General features: G+C 42.0%; 1 protein-coding gene across 1 annotated transcript in view; it reads left to right on the top strand.

Moving 5' to 3' along the window:
* Window positions 1-20069, top strand: part of ift74 (intraflagellar transport 74) — a 58937-nt gene that overhangs the window by 23808 nt on the left and 15060 nt on the right. The window contains exons 8-15 of the mRNA XM_072451200.1: window positions 4529-4667; window positions 9348-9410; window positions 9498-9641; window positions 12726-12766; window positions 12845-12924; window positions 12996-13049; window positions 15855-15952; window positions 18156-18282. Of these exons, the coding sequence (XP_072307301.1) occupies window positions 4529-4667; window positions 9348-9410; window positions 9498-9641; window positions 12726-12766; window positions 12845-12924; window positions 12996-13049; window positions 15855-15952; window positions 18156-18282 (746 nt within the window). The remainder of the gene's footprint in view (window positions 1-4528; window positions 4668-9347; window positions 9411-9497; window positions 9642-12725; window positions 12767-12844; window positions 12925-12995; window positions 13050-15854; window positions 15953-18155; window positions 18283-20069) is intronic.

The following is a 20069-nucleotide window of genomic DNA, read 5'->3' as shown; positions in this document are numbered from 1 at the left end:
ACGCGTCACCATCCCCCCTCCCCCCATCTGTTCTGCGCACGCTGTAGAATTAAACACCAGTTTTATTTAAGTCTCAAAGTAGACTCTTTCTCACTCACTCGCGCGGAGCAGCGCACCGCGGAGCTTACAGCACACAGCTGTGGGGCACACACTACGTCACGGGTGGGCGGGGCACACACGCGCTCTGAGACTACGTCACGGGTTGGGCGGGGGAGCCAGATCGCTCTTCGTGGGGGCGAATATCAAACCAAGCCGTCTGCATTTCCGGGTTGGTGAGGGGGTCCAAGGTATGGGTGATATTTCTTAACTATTATGTTAAGGGTGTTGCACAACCCTTATTATTATCAATTATACACTTAGGATAGACTACGAAACGTGAAAAAAGCATGTTATGGCACCTTTAAAATGTGGAAAATTTGGCTGGTGGTCCAAAAGTCAAACCCAGTGTGTGTTGCAATAACATTATAATTTAGATCTTAAATGGACGGGTGGGCATGCCAGTGGTGAATTGTCAACAAAATCACAACTTTAATGCGCCCCTTAAAATGCAATTTTTTTTAAATGAATCCAATTAAATTGGCTTGACGTGGACTTGTAAAAATATTCACAGAAAGAATCGTTTGTATTGGGGAACACTCTGACAAAGTAGCATAATTCTAACTCATCAATTGAGAGATAAAAAAAATCAAAGATTATTATTTTCACTATTTTCTCCACCAAATAAATTGGAATTGTGAAAAGCTAAACATGTGTAAATTGATGAAAATTGGCATAAAGTTAGAGCCCCACTCAAATTTAAGATACATAATTTTATATAATTACATAATACATAATTTTCACATTTTCCGCATTTTATTATGTTACAGCCTTATTCCAAAATTGATTAAGTGAGGGGGACTTCATCATTTATATGATCAGGTTTTGGGTTCAGTTTATGTTTTTGGCATGAACCCATTTGTTTTCCATTTTATCTTTTGATATGTTTCTTATTTCTGTGATGTTTGTATATTGTGTTTGACCTGAGCGTCTTATAACATCCATCCATCCATCCATCTTCTGCCGCTTTATCCGGGGCCGGGTCGCGGGGGCAGCAGTCTGAGCAGGGACTCCCAGACTTCCTTCTCCCCAGACACTTCCTCTAACTCCTCCGGGGGGATCCCGAGGCGTTCCCAGGCCAGCCGAGAGACATAGTCTCTCCAGCGTGTCCTGGGTCTTCCCCGGGGCCTCTTCCCGGTGGGACATGCCTGAAACACCTCCCGAGGGAGGCGCCCAGGAGGCATCCGGAACAGATGCCCGAGCCACCTCAGCTGGCTCCTCTCGACGTGGAGGAGCAGCGGCTCTACTCCGAGCTCCCCCCGTGTGGCCGAGCTCCTCACCTTATCTCTAAGGGAGCGCCCAGCCACCCGGCGGAGGAAACTCATTTCGACCGCTTGTATCCGCGATCTTGTTCTTTCGGTCACTACCCAAAGCTCATGACCATAGGTGAGGGTAGGAACGTAGACCGACCGGTAAATAGAGAGCTTTGCCTTTCGGCTCAGCTCCCTCTTTACCACAACGGTCCGATGCAGCGACTGCATCACTGCAGCCGCTGCACCGATCCGCCTGTCGATCTCACGCTCCATCCTTCCCTCACTCGTGAACAAGACCCCGAGATACTTGAACTCCTCCACTTGGGGCAAGGACACCCCACCCACCTGGAGAGGGCAAGCCACCTTTTTCCGGTCGAGAACCATGGCCTCGGATTTGGAGGTGCTGATTCTCATCCCAGCCGCTTCACACTCGGCTGCAAACCGTCCCAGTGCATGTTGCAGGTCCGGGTTTGATGGAGCCATCAGGACAACATCGTCTGCAAACAGCAGAGATGAGATCCTGTGGTCCCCAAACCGGACACCCTCCGACCCCTGACTGCGCCTAGAAATTCTGTCCATAAAAATTATGAACAGAACCGGTGACACAGGGCAGCCCTGGCGGAGTCCAACATGCACTGGGAACAGGTCTGACTTACTGCCGGCAATGCGAACACAGCTCCTGCTCCGGTCATACAGGGACCGGACAGCCCTGAGCAAAGGGCCCCGGACCCCGTACTCCCGGAGCACCCCCCAAAGGACACCCCGAGGGACACGGTCAAAAGCCTTCTCCAGATCCACAACATTTGAGAATTAACTATGGCAAAAAAAGTATGCATATTAATAATAATAATAATAATTAAAGCCGCAAGCGGCAATGATCGGCCCTTGCCACGCCTACGCCGCAAGAGGAGGGGGCGCTAACGCGCCCCAATGGTCCTTTTATTACGCCTACTGCTGAATCTGTGACGCTGTCACATCTTCTCCCCTTTGTTTTACCATCAAAAAGCAATTTTATTTTGAATTCTTGGCAAAATGTGCGGCTTTGCCGCACAGAGACCGTGACTTTTTGAATAAAAATGTGGATACCTTTTGATGTTCCACCCCTGAAGATGAGTCTCACCAAATTTCAGGTTAATAGGGCTAAGGCCCTGGGAGGAGTTTGTAAAAGTTTAAAGTGTGTACATGTTCTTGCAATTTCCCCATTGGAATAACATGGGAGGTTTTGGTCATCGCTACGGCAAAGCCATAACAATTATGACATGGGTCTCATTGACTTTTTTGATGGGGATGCTTAAATTGAGTTGTGTGTCAAATTTCATATAATTTCGCAAAACTAAACATTTAACCTCCATATAAAATCTGTAGGGGGCGCTGTGGCGCCAAATTAATTCATTTCACTTCAAGTGGAACGGCAGAAATGTTAAATTTTGGAGATTTCTGAAATTCTAACTAAAGTTTGCGGCTTCGCCGCTCAGAGACCGTGACAGGTATCAGTGTAATTTGAATAACTTTTGATGTCCCACTCCTCAGTACCATTTTCACAAAATTTCAGCTTTTTAGAGCCAACGCTCTGGGAGGAGTTTGTAAAAGTACGACATTTGGAAAAACTCCCGAGTCATGCTTAGCCATTTTTTAACCAATATGGCCGACATTTGGTTGGGTGGACGGCGTTGCCGTAATAATATTTTTTACTTCTCTTGTCACCATCTACCTCTGCGCCAAATTTCATGATTCTACGATCAGATTTTTTTTGGGTCATTTCCTATCTCAATGCATTTTTGGTACATTTGGGGGCGCTGACGCGCCAATTTTTTTTTATTTAGAAAAGGGAAATAGCCAGAATGTAGAGAGGCACGATTTTTAGAGGTGTGCAAATTTTTGTGACTTTTCGTCAATGTTCACTGGGTGAAAAATAGGGGGGTTGGTCCCGAAGAAGAAGAAGAAGAAGAAGAAGAAGAAGAAGAAGAAGAAGAAGAAGAAGAAGAAGAAGAAGAAGAAGAAGAAGAAGAAGAAGAAGAAGAAGAAGAAGAAGAAGAAGAAGAAGAAGAAGAAGAAGAAGAAGAAGAAGAAGAAGAAGAAGAAGAAGAAGAAGAAGAAGAAGAAGAAGAAGAAGAAGAAGAAGAAGAAGAAGAAGAAGAAGAAGGAAGGAAGGAAGGAAGGAAGGAAGGAAGGAAGGAAAGAAAGAAAGAAAGAAAGAAAGAAAGAAAGAAAGAAAGAAAGAAAGAAAGAAAGAAAGAAAGAAAGAAAGAAAGAAAGAAAGAAAGAAAGAAAGAAAGAAAGAAAGAAAGAAAGAAAGAAAGAAAGAAAGAAAGAAAGATATTCCGATGCGAAAACAATGTTTCCCATTTTTCAAATATCATAAACTATACATTTTCGGAAAGCGCTCGCGCTTTCCTACCTCATGGTGTGGGTCCCTGGTCACTGACGGGTACTTTCGTTAATTTTGAGTGGGCTCCGCCCACTTTGTGTTTTTGGCCCTCTATACAGTAATAATGTTCAATTTTTGCATTACATGCTTATATGCGCGGAACATGCAAGAGATGGGGAACGTATTCGTGAGCTACTTAGCGCAAATGAGTGCTTTATAATTATATATTTATATTCATCCCAATGTAAAGTGCTCATTTAGTGCGCACTTTTGCACGGGCTTCGTCCGTTTACAACGCTAATGTTCCATTTTCCTACTACTAATTAGTATGCACGGGGCGTGCATGAGTGAAGGAGTGCGTTAGTGAGTGTATGGAAGTGGGCGAGCGCTTCGCGCTCGATTTCGTGCGCACTACATGCGCACTTTCGCAGCCGGTCTTCGCACGGCCTTACGAGATTAATAGGCCTCTCGCCAGCTTGTGGCGCTCGGGCCTAATAATGATGTAAAATGAGATAATGATAATGATAATAATTTGTTTTATTGTTGTTATTATGTGCAGTTATAACCTCAATTTATGAATTACGCTTAATTTAATGATCAAAACAGTGACTTGAAATAAGCAACAAAAATGTTGTGGCACTCGTAAAAAAAAAAAAAGATCATCGCAATGTTGATATATATACGCCTAACTAGAATAAATCTTGATTTACCTATATTTGATATGGTCAAAGTCCTCAATATTATAACAATCACTGTACTTTCTGTTATTATCGTTTAATGTTAACCATACTGTTGCGTGGTCTCTGCACAGGAGGGAGGAGGCCATCCGGGCCATCGAGGAAAACATCCGGAGGGAGAGGAGAGTGGCAGAGGAGGTTGTTCTGTCCATGCCCTCGGCAAAGCAAGAGAAATACTATACCATGACGGCTAACAACGAGGAGCTGCTGCAGGTCAGACTGTTGTTGTAGCACATTGTTTGTTTGCTCTAGACCTGTCACAATAACACATTGTGATAACACATTTTTCTTTAGCAATATAACAAAATAAAATAATATTGAAAGTACTTTAAGCTATTGCTGGCTAATTCCAGTAAACCCTTTTTTAATACATGAGCTACAACAAATACAAAATCAAATTTAATAGGCAAGTAGGTAGAGCTAGAGGATAGTACTCAAGCTGCCACACTTGCCCCAGCATAGTTGTTCCTAAGGCAGCATAGCTGAGAAACGTTGTTTTAATGTTTGTTCCAAAGTGGAATGTTTTCTTAAATGAAGAGACTGTGTTGGCCTCTTTAACAGGACAAGGAGATGATTTCATAACACAGAAGCTTTGTAGATAAACGCTCTACCTCATGCTGTGCTTTTAGAGGCTCTGTAAACCACCAGAAGGTTCTCTGGATGATATGGACTATCAGTGAGGAAGGCAGCAGGATCTGACGGCATCAGCCCCAGGCTCCTTAAGTCCTGTGCAGATGAACTGTGTGGAGTTATGGAGCATGTCTTCAACATGAGCCTGAAGCTGAGGGTTGTACCACAGGTCTGGAAGACCTCCTGTCTGGTACCTGTGCCCAAGACACCACGCGCCAAAGACCTCAACATCTTCAGGCCGGTGGCTCTCACGTCCCACCTGATGAAGACACTGGAGCGGCTGGTCCTGGACCACCTCCGCTCCACCGTGAGCTCAGCCATGGACCCGCTGCAGTTCGCATACCGGTCTGGCATTGGAGTGGAGGATGCCGTCATCTCCCTGCTGCACCGCTCTCTCTCTCACCTGGAAAAGCCTGGCAGCACTGTGAGGATCCTGTTCTTTGATCTCTCCAGTGCCTTCAACACAATCCAGCCGCTGCTCCTGAGGGACAAGCTGGAGACGGCTGGTGTGGAGTATGACCTGGCAGAGTGGATCCTGGACTACCTCACAGAGCGACCCCAGTTTGTGAGAGCCCGGGACTGTGTGTCTGACACTCGGACCTTCAGTGTGGGGGCGCCCCAGGGCACTGTCCTCGCGCCCTTTCTCTTCACCCTCTACACTGCAGACCTCAGACACGACACGGGCAGCTGTGTCCTGCAGAAGTTCTCTGACGACTCTGCCATCATCGGACTCATCACGGACGACAATGATGCGGAGTACAGAGGACTGGCGCAGGACTTTGTGGACTGGTGTCAGCGGAACCACCTCCTCATCAACGCGAGAAAGACCAAGGAGATGGTGGTGGACTTCCGCAGACGCCACCCCACTGCCCCCTCACCAGTGAACATCCAGGGACGGGACATTGAGAGAGTGGACTCATACAAGTACCTGGGTGTTCATCTGAACCACAAACTGAACTGGACTCATAACACAGAAGACAGAGAAGTACAGGAAGAGCCAGAGTCGGCTCTACCTCCTGAGGAGACTCGGGTCTTTTGGAGTGACAGAGCCACTCCTGAAGACCTTCTACGACTCTGTGGTGGCATCAGCCCTCCTGTACGGTGTGGCCTGCTGGAGCAGCAGCATCACAAAGAGGGAGAGGAAGAAGCTGGACAAAGTCATCAAGAAGTCCAGCTCCGTCCTGGGCTGTGCTCTGGACTCGGTGCAGGAGGTGGGGGACAGAAGGGTCCTGGCTAAATTTACATCTATGCTGGACCATGAGTCTCACCCCCTTGCAGAACACTCTGTCCGCTCTGGAGAGCAGCTTCAGTGAGAGACTGATCCACCCTCGCTGTGTGAAGGAAAGGGTTCGCAGATCTTTCCTTCCTGCTGCTGTCAGACTCTACAACAAACACCGCTAGCCCTGAACATGTGCAATATTGATGTAACCATGTGCAATACCATCATATTCATGTGCAATACTGAATCAACCATGTGCAATACCTGTAAATAAGAGTGTTCTATTTTGTTTTTTTATATGGTTTACTTACCTGCTAATAGTATTACCTAGTCTTGTGCTAGTTATTTTTACTTTATTTTTATATTATTTTTATTTTATTCTATTATCATTATTTTATTATTATTATCTGATTTTTACTGACTTTACTTTGTATTTTTATTATCTATTTTATTTTATTTCCCCCCCTCCATTCCCTATTAAGATAGGAGAGGAGTTTTGTTAATAAGAGTTTTTTGTTGAGTTCTATTAAGAGTGTATTTGAAACTTCCTATAATCTGTCCTTTCCTCCTGTTTCTACTGCGTTGTAACAACGAAATTTCCCCTTGTGTGGATAATAAAGGTTTATCTTATCTCATCTTATCTTATCATCTTTGAGGTAGGATAAGGGCCATGTCATTATGGCTTTATACAGTATGTCAGGAGGCAAATTTCAAATTTGTTTCTAAACTCAACTATTTATATGTGCTGTGAACACACATTTACACTGAAACAGGGATTTATTTACCTTTTATTTTGCCAGAGCAGGGACATGTGTGAATAAAGCAGTAACTGAATTCCCTGCATTTTTTTATCTGGCAATATCCCTGGTCAAGACCTAGTAAAATACCCAGTATTATATGTATGTGTATAAAGTCGTAAATCTGCTTGTACTGTCTATTCCCATTAAACCCGCCATGCCGTGGTGACGTTTTTAACAGTTGCCGTCTTCACACAAGAGGCTATTGCTGCTGGGGATGCATACCTAAACCCACGTTCAGGTTCAGGTCCGGATTCGAATCCACAGGTTTAGGTTCAGGTCCGGACCTAATGAGTCCTTACCTAAACCCATGCCATATTTGCATAATGTTATAACAGCATAACACAAGCTACTTGGCTAAATTAAGTTGAAGACACTTGAACAAGAACTACTATCAAACACAAGGCTTAATTGCAGATTGAAATAAACTCAACCTGTCTTTAATGCATTTGTAGGGTTACATACTAGTACAAGTACTGTAAGGTTATGAATGTCCACCCACTTGTGGAGGAGGGGGGGCATTCAAGGTTGATGTCGATTAAAGAATTGTTTAAGAATTCAAACATGACACACTGCATAAGTGTGGGTAGGTCTGAATCATATTTTTAAGAGAAGAATGGGGAACCAGCCGGATAATCGGCAATTTTAACAACTCTATAATCAGATATCTAGATTAATTAATTAATTAGAAATTAATTTGCTCGTTGATCTAAAGGTTTGAGAACGTAACCGTGACATTGTTCTAGATCTATCTAGGTGTGTGTTAGAGTTAATTCTAAGATGAAATTCAGCCAGCCTGTGAAGTGCATTCATACGAACGGAACCAGAAGCTGTGATCCTGAGGAGACGGGCCTGTGTGGAGTCCAAGAGCCTACGTGTCGTTCGTGTCGCTTCCAGGCTTCACTCAGGGGTCACGCTTGCAGCTCAGTCCACACGCTTGCCAGGGCAGGGCTGCTCTGGAGCTCGGCTCTGACGTTGTCTGGCCAAAGAAGGACTGGATCAGGTTCTGGATCTGCGTTCTCCTTGGCTCTGAGGCGTTCCCAAGTGAAAAGGCCGTCGTGCTGCTCCACCGATGTGGCTGGTCTAAAAGGCTGTGGACTTGAAAAAGTTGCAAAAGGTCCTTGCTTGATTTTGCGTGATGCAGCATCAATCATGTTTTTAAAAACGGGCACAGGTTTCTTAGTTCCGGGAGGGAACATTAGCTTCTCTTGGAAAAGTCTTTGTCCCGTAGCGTAGCATCGCTCATGCTAGGTAGGCCCGAGGCCTGCTCCCAAGGCCTCATGGACCTTGCTGGTGTGACCCTGGATGGAGGGTCGAGCTTCGAAAGAAACTCTGATGGAACTCTCTCTGGAGCTCAGATGGAACTGGGTGTGTGACTCTCTGCTCTTTTCTTTTTCTTTCCCCGCGGGGGGTTTTGGCGCCGTGGCTTCAGCCAATCAGCATGCACGCTGGGGTCAGAGCTGATAAGGGAACGAGATCTGGCTTTAGGCCACAAGAGTTACACGTAAAGGTAAAATTGTCCACAAAACAAGTTATGAAACAGTTAAAATGACATGTTAAACACGACATCACAATATGTACATGTAAAGTCATCCGGTGGACACATTTTTGCAATCTGATGATTGTCTATTAAAACCACTAAAACCGCATAGTCTTACAGCGTTTTAGCTCTTTGTCTTGGAGAGATCGTTACTCTCTGTAATCCAAAAGGAGCCATTTGATGAAAAGTTATTTTCAAAGTTCAGAGCGTCTCTGTTGTCGCTATCACGTCCTCTTTCTTTTGAGGGCCGTAAAACTCCACACGGGCAGTAGATAACACCTTAGCCCGCATTCCTGTCACCCTGGCAACAGGGGGAGGACATCTACATATCCTACACATTGGTATTGTGTGAAGTTCAGGTCATTACATTGGTTACAAGTTTTGGGGGGGTGGGGCCTGTGTTTGAGATGGGAGTGACTTGTTTTGTTGCGTGTGTGCGGTCTCTGGGGCGGAGCTAAAAGCGGGCTCTGGAGACGAGGTGAATAATAGATAATGCAAATTTGAGTGAATCATGAGTGAATCATTTATTATGGCTATATATACACTTTTTGTCATGCTGTAGTGGCCTTGTTAGTGTCGATTTGGCCAGGTACATGGTCAGAGCTTAGCCACTGAAACTTTTATTTAAGTTTCATTATTTATAAAACATAATTAGTTTGTTCTTAACCCAAATTAACAACCTCTGATCTTGCACTTCTGTTTGACAGGAGCTTGCTGTTCTTCAGGAGGAGCTGGATATTCTTCTGAACAAGAAGGAGGACTATGATGTTGTAAGCCGCGCCAAGACCTCCGCAGTGGACAAAAATGACAAACCTCCCACCAAAATGCTTTATTGTGAATACATGTTGCGTGTGTAGGAGCTGTCCCACTCGCAGACCAAACAGGAGGTGGTGCGTCTACATGAAACACTGTCCACCTTGAAGCAGAAGAGAGACGCCATGGAAGCCGAGCAGAAAAACATGAGCTCGCCTCAAGAGGAGAGAGAGAAGCTCTTCAAACAGGTACACATCAGAATCAGAATATTCAAAATCAGTTTATACTGACAGTAACTATGACAGGGCTATGGAAAAGTATAGTCTGGTGTTATTTTCGGGCACTGCACTTCAATGCAAGTGTAACCAGGTTAAAAAAGTAACTACAGTAATATAAAAGCAAAATTAACAGGGAGAAAAAGAAGAAAGAAGAGGAAAAAGAAAATGTTTCTTATGTTTTGTGACGGTGAAAACTGTTTTCTGGATTATTAGCCCAATAGTCTGCGATGGAGAATTGTTCTGCACATGTTTGGAGAGCTTAAGGCTGTTTTTCAGCCTGAAGACAGACCTGCAGCTATGAATTTGGGAAGAGTTTTCGAGTCATTACCTCTTGGACCGATCGTAAAGTTAAATCCGATGGCTATAGACCACGCCGCCATCTTAGGACACGTCATGGCATTTCTTCATCAAAATGAGATATTGAACTTCAAAACCAGGTATCACTAGACTATTTTATTTTAAGTTTTAGGCCTCACCCCTCCTAAGCAATTGCACAGGTCTGTAACTGTAGGTGGTGTCGAGAAAGCGAAGGGAATCCACAGTGGTGATGGGGGAGTCTGTGATAGTGAGGGGGGGCTGGGGGGCTGTGACTTTCCTGAAGTCCACAATCATCTCCACTGTCTTCTGGGCGTTGAACTCCAGGTTGTTACCGCTGCACCAGCGGTACACCTCCCTCCTGTAGACAAACTCATCCCCGTCCGAGATGAGCCCATGAGGCTGGTGTCGTCCGCAAACTTGATTAGTTTAACGGAGTCGTGGCTGGAGGTGCAGCAGTTTGTGTACAGGGAGAAGAGCAGGAGAGAAAGTACACAGCCCTGTGGAGCTCCTGTGCTGTGTCCGAGACATTCTTCCCCAGCAGCACGCACTGCCTCCAATCCGTCAGGAAGTCAGTGATCCACCTGCAGGTGGAGTCAGGCACGTTGAGCTGGGAGAGCTTGTCCTGGAGCAGAGCAGGGAGAATGGTGTTGAATGCAGAGCTGAAGTTCACAAACAGGATCCTGGCATAGGTTCCCGAGGAGTCCAGATGCTGCAGGGTGAAGTGGAGTGCCAGGTTGATGGCGTCGTCCACAGACCTGTTGGCTCTGTAGGCTAACTGCAGGGGGTCCAGCAGAGGACCAGGCACTCAGACGTCAACGCCACCGGTCCGTAGTCATTAAGTCCAGTGATCCGGGGCTTCTTGGGGACAGGGATAATGATGGACGACTTGAATTAGGCTGGGACATGGCATGACTCCAGGGAGGTTTTAAAACGCCAGTGAAGACAGAGGCCAGCTCGCCTGCACAGTGTTTTAAGGTTGCCGTAGTGACACCGGAGTGACACGGGACTATGTGTCTGACACTCGGACCTGCGGTGTGGGGGCACCGTCCTCGCGCCCTTTCTCTTCACCCTCTACAGTGCAGACACTTCTGACGCCATCATTGGCCTCATCACGGACGACGACGATGCGGAGTACAGAGGACTAGCGCAGGACTTTGTGGACTGGTGACAGCAGAACCACCTCCTCATCAATGCAGGGAAGACCAAGGAGATGGTGGTGGACTTCCTCTGCTGCCCCCTCACCAGTGAACATCCAGGAAAGGGACATTGAGAGAGTGAACTCATACAAGTACCTGGGTGATCATCTGAACCACAAACTGGACTGGACTCATTACACAGACGCACTGTACAGGAATAACCATAGCCTGAACATGTGTCATTCAGCTTTCATAATCATGTGCAATACTGTCATAATTATGTGCAATACTGTCATAGTCATGTGCAATACTTTGACATAATGATGATAAATCATCCTGGTGCAATATTTTCTGTCCATATAACAGCCGTAAATAAGAGTGTTATTTTTCTTAATTGTGTGGACAAATAAAGGCCATCTTATATTATCTTAATAGTATAAGAGGTTTTTAATAAGAGTTTTTTATAAGTTATCTGTTTTTTATTATTATACTTCTGTTTCTGTACCTAATCTGTGTTGCAATACTGGCATTTCCCCATTGTGTGACAAATAAAGGTTATCTTATCTTATCTTAACTGTACAGATATCTTTTGGGCTTTGCTGTGGCACCGTGGCCCAACACTGTTAAAATGTAAACATATGTCAGGGTTGAAACATTTATGTATGTTGTAGCCCTAATTTGTCAGTAATTTAAGTTCAATAGGGCTTGTTACGAAAGTTTCATAACTTTTATTTTTGAGAAAGACAGGTAAAATCTAAAATCTCATACCTCCCTTGGTCACCAAACATATTAAATATGACACTTAGGTCATTTGACCTTGATGTTTCTCTGCACTGATCTGTTCACTAAAATTCATTAGCAATTAAATGTGTTTTCATGAAGGTTGAGCTCATATTCTATTTTAATTAAACTAATAACAAAATCCCTAAAACGAGTTGGCCACTGTCCAGGGAGTAACCCGCCTAAGGCCCAAAGTCACTGGGATAGGCTCCAGTCACCCGCGACCCCGAAAGGGAACAAGCGGTAGTTGTTCTTATTGTTCCTGTGTGTTTTTATTGACTCTGGAAATAAATAAATCAAGTGTAATAGATTAATAATTTATAATCGCCAATACACAATCTTAATAAATTAATTTAATAAATGAATTGCCTTATGACAATGGTTAAATCCTTCCCCAAATGAAAGCCCACATTTATGCAGAAATAAATTTGTACCTTCAAAAATGTCAGGCAAAAATAATCATAAATCTTTGAAACTCTGATAAAGATTGCTTTCAACGGCCTTAGTTTCAATGCAAATTCCTTGCCATCATCACTGCCACTGTGTAGAGTTTTGTGGTGCATGCTGAGATAGCAGGACGACATGCTCCATTGTCCTTGCATTTTGGATAGACTTTTGTGTGTTGATGACATTGATAGAGGGTGTCTTTCTTAGATCTCAAGTCTACTTCATGTAAATTCAAACTTTTTTCACCTTTGACTGATGACAATTCTAATATTTACAACAGATACTATCCCAAACTAAGTAAGAAAACTTGTCATATGCATTTTGATTATTGTACCTGACTGACTGATATTCAATAAAATGTTTTAATTTGAAGGTGAAAGAGGACAACCAGGAAATAGCCAGCATGGAGCGACAGTATGTACTTTTTCCTACAAAAATGCAGTCACGGGTTTGTTTATAAATCAAATACAAAACTAATGATTATGCTTTCAGACTCGCAGAAAACCGAGAACGCACCAGACAAATTGCAGAGGAACTTCGACAGATGGAGCAGGATTCAGAAGAAGCTCAAGGTGATAAAATACAAACAAATTCATAAAAAATAATTAAACAAATAGGTGTAAATACTATTTTTTCATTGAAGGGGAGAGTCGGCAAAAATATAACGAGCTGAAGAATAAAGAAGAGGAGATTGACAGTAAGTTACTAAAATAGTTGTTTTGATTGATATTAGAATATGTCAGATTTCCCGTTAGTTTACTACAAGAGCTACGACTGAATCAGCATAAAACAAGGACTACACCAAGACCAATCAGAGGCCATTACTATGAAGATGGCTGAACTTTATCTCTTATCTGGATAGACAAACCCAGACCTGAGCATTACATGCACGTGCATAGAGCAGGGGCAGAGTCAACACCATCTGCCCAATTAGAACAACGGAGAAGGGAAGAGCAGTGTATTTCACGCCTGAGAGGGTCCCTCAACATTTTTGTAATTCTTTATTTTCAATTAATCAGGATCAGTTTGTACTCAAAAGCCACAAAAAATAACTAAAATTCACAAAATCTTAATAGGCCTTTTGTAGTCATTCTGCCTTTCCCCCCCTCCCCATCAAATGCCTAGTCTTCTGTCTATCCATTCCAGCAACCGCAGTTTAACTCCAAACTATAAATTAAAAAAAAATGAAAGCCGCACGCGGCGATAAAGGCCCACGCCCCCCTTGCGACCGTGGGGTACGCGCCACCGCCAAGAGCACACCACAGAGGTAAAGGTAGATAGAGGTATGCTATCATTGGCTTTTTTTGTTCAAAATGTCAAAAAGGATGCCTGTGCCAAATTTGATTAGTCTACCTCAAAGTAATTTTTTTGACTTAATTCAAATGTTCAAGGGGACGCTGTTGAGCCTTTATTAAATATTGCTATGTATACTGTATATCATTATGTTCAGCTCATCATTTTGCACAACGTGGGTTAGTATATTCGTGCCGGGAAATTGGACATTTCATGCCAGAGATTTAAATGAACTTCCTTGCCACACCCCCAGTTGGAATTGTATTAAAAATCTCAAATAATTACTAATTACTAATCACATATTGGGTAGTTAATTTTGACACATTTCAAGCCTGTTGACTGAAAATCCAAGGTGGGAAAAAATAAAGTATGAGGCGTAAAAAAAATTTAACATTGGCTTCCGCCCACAATGGCTGACTCCTTGTTAGGGTCGGGTCATAATGTAATTTTTTACTTGTCCTGACATAAGGACATTTGTACCAATTTTCATGAGTCTAATGTATTTTGAAATTTTAGGTGGCGCTAGTTTTTGGGTCATTTATTTTCTTTGGAAAACAAAAATATTGACCCTGAATTTTGGGTGGAAAAATTAGTTTTCGTTAAAGTTCAGGGGGTCAAAATTCGGGTAGTTTGTGGGAGAAAAAAATAAATAATATTATGGAAACTTTTTTTTTTCTGCCATTTTTTTCCTCTCGAGCTAGAGTCATGTTATTGTGTCATATTGTGCCCAGTCACAAATGAACCCGTTATAACCCGGTGGTCTACGACATAGAGAATGTATTTCATGAATATAATTTATTAAATATCAAGTTTGGAGAGGGCGCTAGAGAGCCATTTTATTAGACAGCCACCACATTTGCATAATTGCGTTCAGCTTGGAAATGTTTACAAACGCTCCATCAACATTTAAAAAAATTAAATTAAATTTAGAAACGCAGAATTTTGCTAATGGGTGGAGATGCCAAAAGTACGACGAGGTGCACTTTTATCAGTGCAGTGTCTGATCCAATATGGCCGACTTGCTGTATGATTTAGCGCGGGGTCATAATAATTTTTTGGAGTGAGCATATTTTTACTGGGACTTCTTTTGGCGTGGGGCCTAATAAAAATAAATCTGATATTCCTCTGTGCAGACCACTTTAAATTTGCATGAATAAGAGATTTGTCCTCCAAAGGCTTCAGAAACAGCTTCAGTTTGAATTAGGGGTTATTTTTGTCATCTTCAATTCATTGGACTCATCACGGACGATGATGACGCGGAGTACAGAGGAATGGAGCAGGACTTTGTGGACTGGTGTCAGCGGAACCACCTACCTGGGTGTTCATCTGAACTTCAAACTGGACTGGACTCACAACACAGACGCACTTGTACAGGAAGAGCCAGAGTCGGCTCTACCTAGAGCAGCTTCAGTGACAGACTGATCCACCCTCGCTGTGTGAAGGAGAGGTTTCTCAGGTCTTTCCTTCGTGCTGCTGTCAGACTTTACTACTGTGATACCCATGTGCAATACTGACATAATCATGTGCAATACTGTCATATTCATGTGTAGTACTGTGACATAATGTCAATCATATTGGTACAATATTCTCTGTCCATATAACAGCTGTAAATAAGAGTGTTACTATTATTATTATTATTATTATTATTGTGTTGTTGTTTTTTAAGAGCTTTTCTATTAAGAGTGTTTTTAAAGTTTTTAAAGTTATCTGTTCTTTGTTGTTTACTTCTGTACCTACTTTGTGTTGCAACACTGAAATTTTCCCATTGTGGGACAAATAAAGGCTTATCTTATCTTATCTTCACTAATTATAGTAGCGTGTGTTTACTGTAATACAGTATGATTAAAAAATATATGGGTATCTTCATTCTAGGCATAACCTGTATAGGCTTTATGTGTTTGAATATCAATCCTCTTCATAAATCCGATTTAAACATGTTTTTTTTTTTTTTTTGGTCCTTTTTAAGGGTTAACGTTGGACTGCTTATTAGTTCAAGCGTGTACCTGATAGAAAGTAATCCAACGTCAACCCGGAAGTTACTTGGTTTGGTTTATTAGACCAGATAAAAACTAAGCTAGGTTTTAAAAAGGACCAAACTAAAATTAAACCATGTTTAAATCGGGACTAGCTCCAGCTGTATCAGTATATAGACTGGACCCTGAGTGAGTTCTACTGTTTGCAGAAAAAGCACTTGTGTATTTGTGTCCAGGCTTCATCGAGTCGTTTGAAGAGGCCAAACAACAAGAGCTGGAGAAACAGCGGCAGATCCAGGGGAACGTCATGTCTCTGCTGGAGCAGTGTAGCAGGGTGTGTGCAAGGACTCTAGCATTCAGATTCTAAAAATATTATCACATACTGGCAAGGCAAGTTTATTTGTAGAGCACAATTCATCATAAGGCAATTCAAAGTGCTGCCTTTTAGACACTTATATTTTACAAAGTCATGGTCAAAGTCAAAGTCATAATCATCATTTCAAGTTTATGGTCTTAGGCTCTCTTGGAAAGAGCAGGGGCCAGTTTTGTAGAATCCATCATGGGACAGTTGAAAACATTCCTGCATACTGTCTTAGTTGCAAAATGTGAATTTATGCAGACAAAATTCACGATTCAAGTGTAAGCCTTCATCAGACAAATGGAGGATGAGCTCCAGATAGCCATTTTACATAGAGTGCGGTAAGCACCCAAGAGTGACTCTTTGAAGAGTTTTAAAATAAACAGTGCACTACTGTTACCAGTCAGTAGAACAAAACTAGTGTGCTATATTCAAAGATCTGAAATCCCGGCACTGTACAATACCAAAGAAGCCTACAGCCTAAGCCTATGTGACATACTTTAGGAAAATACTTCAAGGTCCCATATCATGCAAAATAGACTTTTCAGAGCTGTTAACCTTCTTATAGTGCAATTGGTACCTCATATATGTGCCCAACATGTTTTTTTGATTGACTGCATTCTTCAGCTATAGAACAACATCCCTCCTTTTCCTCGGATGTGCAGACGGACGCGTCATACCTACAGGGACGCGTCATCCCTTCCCTGTTTCAGCCCCTCCTCCAGGAAGCACTCTGTACCTGTAACACGCAAGGGCCTTTAGGCCTTTGGGAATTATGTTTTGGTTACCTGGAGCTTTTCCTTGGCCTAGTGCCAAAATATAATTTATGTATGCACAAAAAAGTTCATATTTTGCAATTGGTGTGGTGGAATCATTTTTTTTTAATCTTTCCTCCAATTCAACCATCTCCAAGAAAATGACTATGACATCTTAGTTACATAATGTTCGGCCAGAAAAGGAGGACAGGACCTAGTTAGTACTTGGATGGGAGACCGCTTAACGCTGGGTGCCAGAGTGGGGCGGCTAGAGGAAATGTTGTGTGTTTTAGGCAAGTCACTTCACCCATATTGCCTAGTAAAGTGCTTTGAGTACCTTGAAGTTGGAAAAGCGGTATACAAATACATTGTAATAAGGCTGAGCAAAATAATATGTCTGTTTGCCGTAACCCGACCGACCCAGTGTGAAACTAGCAGACTGAATTTTTTTTATTTTGTTGAAAAAACGTTGAATTCTTTTATTTTTACAATTATTTCGCCGACTCACTGACCCGACTTCCCTTAACTACCGTGTCAAATATTTTTATCACGCTTGTTATCCTATCTTTCATCCTTATAGCACTGTGCAATGCATGTGCGTCTTCATAATCAGTCCCCCACATGAGTCTGTAACGAAACAGACCGCGAGTTAATGACGACAAATTGCCTTAAACAAGTTGGTTAGCCACTGTCGGCGCCACTATAATGTCCATAGGACATGCCAGACTCTGTCAGGGTGTTTTACGCAATGCATTCTGGGATTGACACACGCCCAGTAGCGTCATCACAATCAAACATGGCGGCGCCCGTGTCCCCCGCATGTTCCCCTCGCTCGCCTTTGCTACCAAAATAAAGGATAGCGGCGTACAAAAGGTCGATTGAAATGTCTTAAAATCGTGAGATTTAGTCTCCCGATCGGGTTGATAGAGATGTTTTCCGTCATTGACTGTTGAAGCCTGACCCCTGGTGGTCACTCCAACTCAAAAAATGGCAAAATTTTGATATTTTTTTTTGCCTACCGACCGAGCCACTTGAAAAATGTTGACTCGGGTTACAGCAAACAGACAATTTATTTGGGGTAGCCCCAACTGTAACTGTGCATCTTGTCATTTATATACTATAATATAGTAGTAATAATAATAATAATAATAATAATAATAATAGTTTGGATAGCATTGTCAGTCCAACATTATTTTACATTTTCAATTCAGCACTTTTAGTGGTTTGTGAAAAGGTAACTATCTGCATTTATGTAGTTCTCTTCAAATGTTTAAGCAATAAAACGAGTCACCTTTTCTATCTAGCATTATATGTTGAAAGTAGTGGTAGTGTTCTAGTAGGGTTCTACCCAAGGACACAACAGAATTCATTGCCAGTAGCGAGGACTGAACAACCAACTATCCAAGGCTCTGTTGTGTTTGCAGAGCATTATACGTCTGTACCAGGTGGATTCAGTCACGGCCAGCGAGTTCAGAAACATGCAGGAAGTCTTGGTCAGCAAGGAGACCGAGGTCAATCGATCAGAGAGCACCGCCAAGACCCTCACCACTGGTCAGTCACATGCCAACAATACTACAGTTTACCTCACTGCAAAACTTACTGCCTGGGTTAAGTTTAATGTGTTAGTTATATATATATATATATATATATATATATATATATATATATATATATATATATATATATATATATATATATATATATATTAGGGCTGCGGCTATCGATTATTGTAGTAATTGAGTAATCTATCAATTATTTTCTTTGATTAAACTGTAAATTTTTTGTACGTTCGTAAAGTATTTATAAACATATTAAATATTTTTTTAAATAATGTTTGAGTTTATAGTAATACACAAATAAGGGAGTTTCTGCTTAAAATAACACATTTTATTATTATTTGGGGACAAACTTAAGTGAGACCAATGATCCCTGGTGTTTTGAACTGTAACTGTGCATCTTGTCATTTAATGACTTTGCAAATGCTGTTCACTTTAGTCTCTGTGTCGTTGTCCCGTCATCGTGGACGTAGGTGCTTGATGCGTTTGCGAGGTCCGCTGACCTGATTTTCCACGTCAGGGAAAATTTGCTCAGATTTCTACTGTTGACACAGAATGAAACCGCGCAGACTATAAATACTGCCAACGTCTTCTTTGCTGCCCACCACACGTAAAGTGAACGGCTCACGGTGCGAATGCTGCAAAATGTCTGCAGTTTCTGCTCAAAACACCGTGCTCTTTAACACAACAAAATTCTTCCCAGTAGCACTTGTGAGTTTAAAACATGACGCTCTCTGTTAAGCGTTAGCTCCTGCAGGTCCGGAAGAAGCTCCATGTGAAACATAAGCTCCATAAGTCGCTCCGTGCGCTCCGCGCACCACAGATTCACATGTTTTTTTTATTTAATAAAAAAAACATGTGAATCTGTGGCGCACGGAGCGACTTATGGATATATATATATATATATATATATATATATATATATATAGATATATATATATATATATATATATATATATATATATATATATATAGATATAGATATAGATATATATATATATATATATAGATATATATAGATATAGATATAGATATAGATATAGATATAGATATATAGATATAGATATATAGATGTATAGATATATATATCCGCAAAACGGATAAATGTAAATTCCATATAAGTTGGCTTGAACGAACAGACTTTAAAGACTGGCGACGACCAGTAAAAGATGAGGGTGAGGCGTATTACCATAAAGCTAGGAACGCTATGAGGGTTTGTCAGACAAACTGCAAACATTAACAAGTTTTGTAGTTCCACAACTGCCTCTCAACAACTTTCGGATCAACACAAACTTTAGAAACTGAGTACTTTAGTATCATACAAGTCAAATGAGGGCATCGGATCACTGTTTCCAGATGCAATGGTAGCAAAGACTTTCAAGTGAGGAAAGGACAAAACATATTTTACAGTGAGGAAAGTAAGTATTTGAACACCCAGCGATTTTGCAAGTTCTCACACTTATAAATTATGGAGGAGTCTGACATTTTCATCGTAGTTGCAGTTCAACTGTGAGAGACAAAATTTTAAAAAAGGAAATTCTGAAATAACATTTTATCATTTTTAAATAATGTATTTCTATGTTGTAGAAATATATTAATTTGTAGTGAGCTTTTAGAAAAACAAAGTCCAGATGACTACAACTGAATCCTTTTCTACAATGGAACACCTGGCTGAATGAGGGATTACACCAACTTTCTTGTGTGTTATTGCTAGAAAAAGTACTTGAACCCCTGGCTCTTAAAGACCTGTTAGTCTGCATTTAAAAAGTCCACCTCTACTTT

The sequence above is a fragment of the Eucyclogobius newberryi genome, unplaced genomic scaffold (genome assembly GCF_026437365.1).
Source record: "Eucyclogobius newberryi isolate DKJ021-1_F unplaced genomic scaffold, fEucNew1.0.hap1 SCAF_18, whole genome shotgun sequence".
NCBI lineage: Eukaryota > Metazoa > Chordata > Actinopteri > Gobiiformes > Gobiidae > Eucyclogobius > Eucyclogobius newberryi.
This window is presented reverse-complemented; position numbering and strand designations above follow the sequence as displayed.